The 10,982-nt window shown below is 49.1% G+C and overlaps 1 protein-coding gene across 2 annotated transcripts in view; it reads right to left on the reverse strand.

The window, feature by feature from the left end:
* The window catches only part of KCNK5 (potassium two pore domain channel subfamily K member 5), a 34,898-nt gene extending 26,810 nt beyond the window's left edge, over positions 1 to 8,088 (reverse strand). Inside the window, exon 1 of one of the 2 annotated variants that reach the window (XM_007458172.1) lies at positions 7,751 to 8,088. In XM_007458172.1, coding sequence (XP_007458234.1) covers positions 7,751 to 7,940 — 190 coding nt within the window. In that variant the 5' untranslated portion in view covers positions 7,941 to 8,088. The remainder of the gene's footprint in view (positions 1 to 7,750) is intronic. The other variant, XM_007458173.1, reaches the window with a different exon arrangement.
* Between the last annotated feature and the right edge of the window lie 2,894 nt (positions 8,089 to 10,982).

A 10,982-nucleotide genomic window follows, 5' to 3' on the forward strand; every position in this document is an offset into this window, starting at 1 on the left:
GCAGGAAACCCAAATATTTAGCTAGGAAGGGAAAAACAGAATGGACACTTCAAAGGCAATCCAAGGGACCTGGCCAGCAAGGGCCTATTGAGAGGGGAGATGGGTGGTGTCTGGCCCCAGGGAGAGCACAACTCTGACCCCACATCCTGTGTGACCACCCTCCGGGGATGACACCCATGAGGCCACCTGGACCCAAGAATCCTCCCGAAGGGAAGAGTTTTAACAAACGCCTGGGATGAGCCAGGACTGAGCAGAGAAAGCCTTATCCCCTTTCTGCAGAGGAGGGAGCAGGGCTCTGCTGGAAGGGAAGAGGAAATACACCTTCCACTGAGGCAGGGGTGGGTGAATGTGCAGGAAATGGAAAATGGTGGGGACTCCACCAGGAGTTTTGGTGGGTTTTATCATCTGTGTCTCCGTCTCCAGATTGGGAGCTCAATATACTGTGGGGCTTGAACTGGGCGTCAGGAACAGCACCACCCCACCCCCGACCCTAGAGAGACGGGGTGTCAGAGAACAGCTAACACATAGCAAATCACCAGTTGCATGTATCAGGCACTCAGTCAAATGTGGATTCTGCAGGCATCAGGGCAATACTGAACTATTGTCCCATTTCACAGACTAGGAGACTGACTTGCTCAAGGCCCCAAGGCTAAGTAATCAGCCAGTCACACAGAGAACCACCCAATGCACCCTAAGGCTCTGAAGACACCACTTTCCCACCTCTAGGCCTTTGCTGCTTGTTTTTGCCACCTCTCCGGCTCACATCGAGCAGAATGGTTCAGAGTGTGGGCTCTGGGTTCAAATCCACATTCTTCCACTTCCTAGCTGTACAGCCCCGGGCAAATGAGTGAACTCGAACCATCCATTCTGTTGCTCCTGCCCTGAGGTGGTGCTGGTAAGAGTACCTCCAGCAAAGGGTTGCTGTGAGGATTATGAGACGATGCACATAAACAGTTCCTACTGCCTGTGGTGAAGCAACTGCTCAGTAACCGTTAGCTGGAATCACCCCCACCTCCGGCCCCCAATCCCTGCCCACTCCCATCACTTCTACCGCCTGGCTCTACCTCCACTCCTGGTCAGGCCTCAAGGCTCTGCAGTCAGCAAGGAAGGGTGAATTTTAGCCTCTGGCTAGCCATGTAGCCCTGGGCAAACCCCTTGGCCTCGGTTTCCTAGACAATGGGCAGAGAAGTAACACCTCGCCCACAGGACAGGTTCAACGAGATACAGGTAAAGAACCAGCCTGGCACATGGGAGGTACTCGGCAGAGAGCTCCAAGAGGCTGCAGCTCACACCACTCATCCCTCCTGCCTGCCTCAAATTCCCCCTTCTTTAAGTTCGAGAGCAGAAATTAATCTCTCAACAGTACATGCTTGGAACCTCCAGGTGTACCTACCAATGTCAGGTAACAAGGTCCTCAAATGTCTTTCTCTAGAGTAGGGGCTCTCTGAGGGCAGGGGCTATGCTTTGTTCAGAGCCAGTTGCCCCACAGGCCACAGGGTTCTACAGGCCTCAGGAAACAGGAACCGAATCCTCTGAGGCCCTCTGACCCTCGTCCATCTCTCCAGCCTCACCATATGCAACCCATCACTGGGCACCAGGACTACATTTTTCCTCATTTCACCACTGTGGCCCTGTTTCTCTCCCCAGCTAGATTGAGCTCCCGAGGGCTAAAGCCCCACCTGGTTTCTGAGGCTTCAGTGCACACAGAAGTGACAGCTGGCAGGGAGGGACCCCTCTGTGATCCCCTAAATTTGCCCAGGTCTCTGAGGTTTGGGGGCCAAATTAACTGCTCACAAAAAGCCAAGATGCCTCAGGCAGAGCTGTACAGAGCTGGAGCACACTACCCGCACTGTTACCTAAAGGAGCAAAGAAGGTATAATCTGGGAAGGTCATCAAATGGAGGGGACCCAGACCTGGACCTCCCAAGGGGTTCATGGAAGGAAGACAGAGGTACCCTAACTGCAAGGTGGGTGTGAGGGAGTGCGGGTGGGCTCTTTGTGGGGAGGTGCTGTGAGCTCTGTGGGCTTTGGGGGAAAGACCCACACTCCAACACATTGCAAGGAGAAAGAGAGGAGGCATCCTTATCAGAACACCCATAGGGTGAAAGGATCAGCCCACAGAAACAGCCGATAATTTAGAGTAGAATACTCCACTTCTTTTAAGTTGCAAACAGCTGTGAAGGAAGAGGAAACTTTCTGAAATGCTGTTCACTCCCCTACTTGAAAATTGCAAAAATTTGGTGAGTTCAAATTCTTTGGCTAAACCCAGAGAGCTTCGTCATCTGGCCCTCACCCCTCTGCCCCCTGGCTGCAGTACAGGACCATCATGCAGTTTTACACCTCCCTGAGGGCTGCGGTGAAGAAAGACCCACCATCCTATCCTCCCTTCTCTCTCTAGCTTTTTCAAAAGGTGGTTGATATATACCTAGAAGTGGAACTGCTGGATCACATGGTAGTTATATTTTTAATTTTTTTAAGGAAAATCTATATGGTCTTCCTTAGTGGATGCACCATTTTACACAAAAAGACAAATACCGTACGATTCCACTTATAAGATACCTGAAGTAGTCAGCTTCACAGAAACAGAAAGTAGAATATGGTACCTACCAGGGCCTGGGGAGAGGGGGAAAGGGGAGCTGTTTAACAGGTCTAGAGTTTCAGTTTCGCAAGTTGAAAAAATTTTGGAGATCTGCTTCACAATAATGTGAATATACGTAACACTATTGAACAGCACTCAAAAAAGGTGAAGAATGTATTTTTCACTATAATTAAAAAAAAAAAGTCAGTTGACCTTTCTCCTGCACTAAGGTCTTCCTGACTCTATGCTCACTACACTTGTGCGTGGATGGCCCCATCACACAGTAGGGGCATCTAGGAGGTGAGTGGCAGCAGCAGCTAACGCGTGATGAGCCTTGCTATGTGCCAAGCACTGTTCTAAGCAACCTATGAGGGTGATATGACGGCATGACCCAGTGCTTGGATGGTGACTCTTTCAGCAACAGGAAGGGGCCTGCAGTAGTGAGGCGAGTGGCACGTGAACAAAGATCCCTGCGGAGGGCAGTACGTCCTTTTATCCATGTCAACCCACCCTTGTGGGGAGGATCGACAGGTCAGGGCTCCTCCACTTATTCCAGGGGTCCAGAGGGACTCTCAGCAAAATCTCCAAGAGGATTCACCTCTACCCTCTCCGCTCCCCAAAAGGAACACCCGGAGGTGAACCTATTGCACACGCCTACCTCATCTGACCTCTCTCTATCACCCCAGTTCAGGCCAATCAAGTGGTTCCTGAGGTACGCACCACTAAGATCTAGCATCTCAATTTGTACAAAGACTCTCTTGGGGGTTCTGTCTCAGCAGCCCGGCTTCCCTGTTCCCCAAAGCCTGGTACTTCCCTGCCCCCCACTCCCCCCACCCCACAGACATAAAGAGTTCAGAGGCTGAGGCCAACCTAACAGCAAACAACCAAGTTCAAGATGAAAGCTCCTGGCCTGGGGTCACAGCCAGCCAAGCACAGCATCCAAAACCAGAGGATTGTGTTCCTTTTAAATGCCAGACTATAAATAGAGCAAAACCTGAGGAAAATACTTAGAAGCAGCAGTCATCACCTCCCTTACACCCCCTCCTATAGGACTCCCCCCACCCCCACTAGAACATTTCAACACTTGCTAATCTCTACCCTCAATAAGCCTCTATTACTGTGCCATCTGTAATCATCCTAAGGGCTCTAGTAAAACTCTCAAAACGATTCAATAAAAATTCACCTTAACTGTTAAAACTAACCAGAGTAGTTAACTAAAGCAGATTTATCGATTTGAGAATTTTTTTGTTTTGGCTGCCCTCAACTTTGAGCGGAACATAAATAAGAAAATGAGCCTTTAGGAAGGAACCTCTTTCTTCTATTTCCTTTCAAAAATCCAACTTCTCCACTTTCCATTTCTGCAGTCTTAGACAGTGAGAGTTCAATTTCAAATGAATGACCCAGACGCCTCCGTGATTCTGGATAATCAAAGGATCTATTGTGTTCCCTTTACATACAAAGGCAGTTAAGTGGACCAGTGCGCTTTCCAATTTCCAGCAAGGTTTGAAACAAAAGAGGTTTTCATGTTAACCCTTGGTTCCCTCCAAAATTCAAGTCATGTGCCCAGTATGAGCATTTTGGTCAGATGTAATTTAACTACATGATCCATAGTTACAGTTTTTTAAGTTTTAGGAGGAGGATTGGTGTTAATAACAGGATGTCAGAACCTCAAAATTGGAATTAGCCTTATTACTATGGACTGGGGAGTACATAGTAGGGGAGTACAAAGGGCCCAGAAAATAAAAGGAGAGAGGTCTGGCACACATGGAAAACCTCAGAATAGGACAATGCAGGTTAGAGGCCAGCAGGATCAAAGAGGCTTCCGGGAACAGGTCAGCTACATGAGCAGTTTAAGAAAACCCAATTAGGGATGGGGTGTGCCAGCGAAAGGCAGGGCTTGGGGCGACCCCTACCGCACCCCCAAAGGAGAAGTGGGGCGGGGTGGACTGCCGCTTATTTCAGTAAGGGAGGAGGTGTGGCTCAGCCAGGCACAACACAGGAGACACCTGCGCGCCCATGCCTGTTCTAGGGGAAAGAGAAAATAGAATTTCCCAGCAGACCAGAGTCCAGCTGAACCAATTTACTAAGCTCACTGACAGACCCACCATTCAACAGCTTCATATGCCTAAGGGGGAGGGCAAGGGTGTACGAGAAGCAGGCTCTGGAGGCAGACTGCCTGGGTCCCACCCCAGCCTGTGCCCTCCTGGTAACTCCCCTGAGCTTCAGTTTCCTTATCTGAACACGTAAGGGTGCTGTAAAGAGTACCCGACTAATAAAGCACCTAGCAAGTTGCCCTAGTCAACGTGTCCTCAATGTGTGCAGCAGAGGGAGGCTCGCACTCCTCAGTTTCACCTATACACACCCAACGCCTAATGCTTCCACTTTACTTGACCCTCACCAGACCCCCATTTTGCAGATGAGGAAAGAGATGCAAAGTTAAATGGTCTGATGGGTAAATGGCCAAGCCGGATGGCAAAACCAGCCTGCGCCCTCTCATAAAATGCCGATTACCGCCTACAGCGCCCAACACGCTAAACGCTTGGTCAATGCCAAATCCCCTTGTGGGAGCCTCTGCAATTTAGGAAGAGGCTGGGGGAGCAGGTCACCAGCACCTGCAGGAGCAGGCTTGAGAGCAAAAGGGTTCAAGATGATTCTGAAGGCAGGAAGGAGGGGCGGCCACGTGGTGCGAGGCCAATGGGGCGCTGAGCCTTTGAAAGTCAGCCTCCGCCTCAGTTCAACCACAGCATGAACAGGGAGGAAGCACCTGACAACTCAGGGACTATTTCCAAAGATCTAAAGAAAGGTGCCTTAACTCCCTTTCTCACGCCTTTGAAAGTACACACACAATTCCCACTCTAAGAAAAACCCCAACCCAGGCTGCACCCCACCCCCTTCCAACAGCCTTTCCCGGGGGTGGGCCCCTACCCCAGGAATTCCCAACTGAGGGACTTTCTTTAGGATTACAAAGGTGATTATTCAGAACCTGATAAAACACAGAACTCAGTGGAAAATGCAGGAGCAGCCAGATGGGAAAGAAGATTTTTGAGTTTCATTTTTCCTTAAACCAATTTCCTGTGGCCTGCAGCAGTGCCCCAAGTCCCAGATCAGCAAGCGAAGCCAGGCAGGTTTCTGCAGACTGAAAGTGATGCTAGCGAAATGCTTCCACTGGTTCATTCTCATTTCTGGGGTTCTTCCTATGAAGGGAGGGGATTCGCCAAGTTGCAGATGGCTTGAGAGGTTGGCTGGGGATGGGGACAGGCCTGTCCATAATCACCCCCAAATCAGACTGGCCTGATACCCAAATCCTTTTCCTAAAGCTACCTGCCGGCTTTTGGGGGGTAATCGCTGGCGGGTTTAAAAGGACCTCAAAATACCAGGCATCTTGCTTGCTCCTTAAGAAAGCTTAAGACACCTTAGGAAAGCTGCCTAACCTCCAAAGCTATAACCACCAGCTGCACCCGGCTGCCTCACCCCGACGCCCCCCTCCTTTTCCCTTCTCCTCATGTTTTGAACTTTATTTTCCCACATTCAGCCTTGAATTCTTTCCTTCCTTCCCCTGCAGTAGCGGAGAAGCAGCAAAGAGGCAAACACTTCGAGGGCAGCTCGATTCTTTATCATCCCCGCCTGCCTTCTTCCCCCTCTAAACAAAGCCCTGGAGCCAAGTAAACAACAACGCGTTCTCCAGAGGAATTGTTTCCTCAAGGGAAATTATAAAGTGACCCTCCCTCCCCAACACACACACACAGGGCAGACACCCATCTCAAGGAAGGCAGAGCTGCCCAGAACTCCTGCTATCAGGAGCTAAAACACCCTACTCCCTTCTGAAGCTCATACTCCCACCAGCCTCACCTACCAACGGCCCCCGCCCTGGGAACTGCTCCCGGACAGAAGGGTCCCCACTAAAATCCAACACCCAACCTTCTGGCCTAAACCTCCCCTTCTACCGGCTCCTAAGAGGACACGTCTTTATTTGCCCGGCTCACCTGTGGGAATGTCCGTCGATTTGGGGACAAAAAGGGGGTACCACAGGCGAGATATCTCCACATTTGTTCCCATTTTACATACGGGCTGTTGAGGCCAGAAAAATGAGAGACAACTACACAGCCATAAAGGATTGGGGAGCCGCAGTAGTTTAAAGATTGTTTCTCATCAAACTTCCTTTCTGGCATCTTTTACCCCAAGAGAAATGTAACACCTTGGACAATATCTCTACTCCACCTCACAACCTAGAGCCTTCACGGGCTCTTACCCAGGTCTGGTCGTTCCACTGGAGGGAGGCCATCACTGCAGGCCAAGAAGCGTGAATGGTTGAGGCCAAGAACCTTCGAGAAACTGGGGTAGAAGTCTTCGATCCCCAAACAAGCCCCACAGTTTATCCACGTGAGATCAATGCCATCCATAGGGCATATGAACCAATGCCAACATGGAGGAGAAACTCTCCCACAACCTCCCATTCTATACAACCTCTCTGCCAGCCGCCCCACCCCCATCCCGCCCCGTCCCCCGAAGAGGGGCTCTCCGGGTGTTGTTCTTTTGTTCAACCTGTTACTTTCACAAAGTTGAACTCCGAGCCCTTCTGGGATGTCTCCGCGAGATAAGCTTTCCCGGAAGCCTGCGCGCGTCCCCAGCATTATAGCCACCAGCCCGCATCCCGGGGGCTCAGGCCCGACAGAGCCCCGGACCCCCCCCCCCCCCCCCCCCCGCTCCCGAGCCCTGCGGGGGCGGGGTAGCCTCGCGCCACTCCGCCGGGCTGGTGAAGAAACGCCGAAAAAAGCCGGCCGGGTGCCGCACTTGGCCCCGGAGCTGGGAGGTAGAGACGCGAGGAGGCGGCACCCGGCGGGTCTCCCGAACTCTGGGAGCGTCTCCAAGGAAAGACAAACGCCTTTAACCGCCCCACAGCCTCCTCCAACCAGGGAGGTACCCGCACACCCACACCGAGCCACTGCGGGCCCTGGTTCACCCGGGGGTCAAGCCTAAATTCTTCCCTCCGGACAAACTGGGTTCCAAATTCTCCGCGCGCGTGGGAGACTCCTGCGCCCACGGGTGAACGGCAGATTCCAGCAGTCAGACTCATGGGGAGACATCCTCTCCGGTCACCCCGGGACCACCCACAGGGAGTGAGGGTTATCCAAAGCTGCGAGGCGCTCCCCTTCAGCACTTCTAAACCTCCAGCTCACCTGCAGAATCTTGTCCAGGCCCTCCTGGCCCAGGCACGGGAACTCCTTGAGCAGATGCAGTTTCTGCGTATAGTAGTTTTTCTTGGCCTCTTTCCAGTGCGGCTCCTCCAGCACCTCAAAGATCGCCGCCCCGATGGCCAGGTAGAAGATGATGGCCGAGGTGAGCAGAGGGCCCCGGTCCACCATGGCTCCCGAGAGGCCACCTCCTGGAGAAGGAGAATGCCTCAGCTAACCCCCGCGGCTCCCGGTCCCACCCGCCCTCCAGCCTCTGGAAACAGCTGTTTGAATTTGGAGCTCCGCATGCGCAGTGCCCCGTTCAACCCGGCGCCGCTCCACCGACACAGTTGCTCCTGCAAGTTGGCCCACTGAGCGCAGGGAACTGTGCGGGACCTCCTCACGCGGGCCAGAGGTGGGCGGACACCAAGGGGGCCGAGGGGCCACCCTGGACCGCGGGAGCTAAAGCAGCTGGGTGAACCCAAGGCAGAACTCCCGGAGACACGTGCGCCGCTTCTCCGCGCGCCACAGCAGTGTGCGCCTCGCCCGCCTCCGCGCGCCTCTTTAACCCGGGCCTGTTGCTCTCTGCCCGTGGAGGAGGGGCCCGCTGAGGGCCCGCCCCCGTGCAGGCCCCGCCCCGTGCAGGCCCCGCGCCTGGTCCCAGAGTTACCGCTAGGTGCGCGCTGGAAGCAGTTGCGGACCATGTTCGCTGCCCAGGGCCGCCGCCAGGGTAGGCTACGCGCCCCGCATGCCCGGAGGCGTTGTGGTCTCTTGGACGCACGTTTCTTACTAGTGCTGGTGTATTAACTAAAATGAATGTGTACCTAATGACTGGGGTCAGGAAGTTATTGCTATTGTTATTTTCATTATAAGCCAGTTTTCATTTATTGATGTTTCTGCCAAGAAAGCTTGATTCTCCGTCTTTCTGTCTCACACACCTTCCTGTAAGACTGGGGAAAGGACATTAGAAAGGGACTGGAGAAAGTCAGAGGATATTAGGAACTAAACCAGTCACAAAGGTGTAACTCCTTCCTCTCACCCCAGTCTCACCTGCCCTGGTGAACATCTGAGAAAGAGCAGTCAGAGGCAGCACTGTTCATATCCCTCCCCACAAACGCACAGCAATTCTACAGGAAACACTTGATGTCTTTCATACTCCCAAGCATATTTAAAATAGCAAACACCCTGCCCCAGACACAGAAACACACACACTCACATACACACACACTCCTTATCCCCCTTGTTGATCTTATTTTCCTCCTGGCAATAAATTCCCTCTAATATAAAACACTAAGATGATGACAGCTGGGGGGTGGAGTCTGGATTGTTTGATGACATATCCCCAGTGCTTGTTATATAGCAAACACTCAAATATTTGTGCAATGGAGTGAATAAATTTATGAATTTGTCAAAAACATATTTGTCAAAAGCACACACCCAATGGAAGTCCTAGCCAGAGCACTTAGGCAAGAAAAAGAAATAAAAGACATCCAAGCTGGAAAAAAAAGAAGTAAAATTGTCACTATTTGCAGATGACATGATATTATATATAGAAAACCCTAAAGATTCCATCAAAAAACTGCTAGAACTAATTAACAAATTTAGTAAGGTTGCAGGATGCAAAATCAATACACAAAATATGTTGTGTTTCCATACACTAATAATGAACTATCAGAAAGGGAAATAAAGAAAACAATTCTATTTATTGCATCAAAAAGAATAAAATACCTAGGAATAAACTTAACCAATAGGGTGAAAGACGTGTACACTGAAAACTGTAAGACATTGATGAAAGAAACTGAAGAAGACACAATTAAATGGAAAGATATCCTGTGCTTATGGATTGGAACAATTAATATTGTTAAAATTTCCATAGTACTGAAAGCAATCTCCAGATTCAATGCAATCCTTACTGAAATTCCAATGGCATTTTCCACAGAAATAGAACAATCCTAAAATTTGTATGTAACCACAAAAGACCCAGAATAGGCAAAGCAATCTTAAGAAAGAAGAACAAAGCTGGAAGCAACACACTTCCTGATTTCAAACTATATTACAAAGCTATAGTAATCAAAACAGTAAAGTATTGGCATTACAAACAACTTATGAATCAATGGAACAGAAAAGAGAGCCCAGAAATAAACCCACAAAATTAACATGGTCAATTAATTTACAATAAAGGAGTCAAGGATATACAATGGGGAAAGGATAGTCTCTTCACTAAATGGTGTTGAGGAAACTGGACAGCCACATGCAAAAGAATGAAACTAGACTACTATCTTATACCATACACAAAGATTAACTCAAAATGGATTAAAGATTTGAATATAAGACCTGAAACCATAAAACTCCTAGAAGAAAACATAGGTGGTAAGCTCCTTGACATCAGGTCATAATTTTTTGGATCTGACTCCAAAAGCCGAGGCAGCAAAAGCAAAAATAAACTAGTGGGACTACATCAAACTAAAATGTTTCTGCACAGCAAAGGAGATCATCAACAATGAAAAGGCAAATTTTTGAATCAAGAAAATGTTTGCAAATCATGTATCTGATTTGCAGATATTTGCAGATATTTTATATATCCAAAATATATAAAGAACTCATACAATTCAATATCAACAAAAACAAACAATTCAATTAAAAAGTGGACAGAGCATCTGAATAGACATTATTCCAAAGAAGACATACAGATGGCCAACAGGTACATGAAAAGATGCTTAGCATCACTAATCATTAGAGAAATGCAAATCAAAACCACAGTGAGATATCACCTCACACCTGTCAGAGTGGCTATCATCAAAAAGACAACAAATAACAAGTGTTGGCCAGTATGTGGATAAAAGGGAACCCTGTGCACTGTTGATAGGAATGTAAATTGATGCAGCCACTGTGGAAGACAGTATGGCTGCTCCTCAAAAAGTTAAAAATAGAACTACCATATGATCTAACAATTCAATTTCTGAGTATTTATCCAAAGAAAATGAAAACAATAACTCGAAAACATACATGCATCCCCATGTTCATTGCGGCTTACAATAGCCAAGACATGGAAACAACCAAAGTGTCCACTGATGAATGAATGGATAAAAAAATTGTGGTATATATATACAATGGAATACTAAAATTGAATACATAAAAGAGGAAGAAATACAAAAAAAAGAAATCTTGCCATTTGCAACAATATGGATGGACTTTGAGGGCATTATGCTAAGTGAAATAAGTCAGACAGAGAAG

Source organism: Lipotes vexillifer, unplaced genomic scaffold (assembly GCF_000442215.2).
Source record: "Lipotes vexillifer unplaced genomic scaffold, Lipotes_vexillifer_v1.1 scaffold4, whole genome shotgun sequence".
In the NCBI taxonomy this organism is placed as follows: Eukaryota; Metazoa; Chordata; class Mammalia; order Artiodactyla; family Lipotidae; genus Lipotes; species Lipotes vexillifer.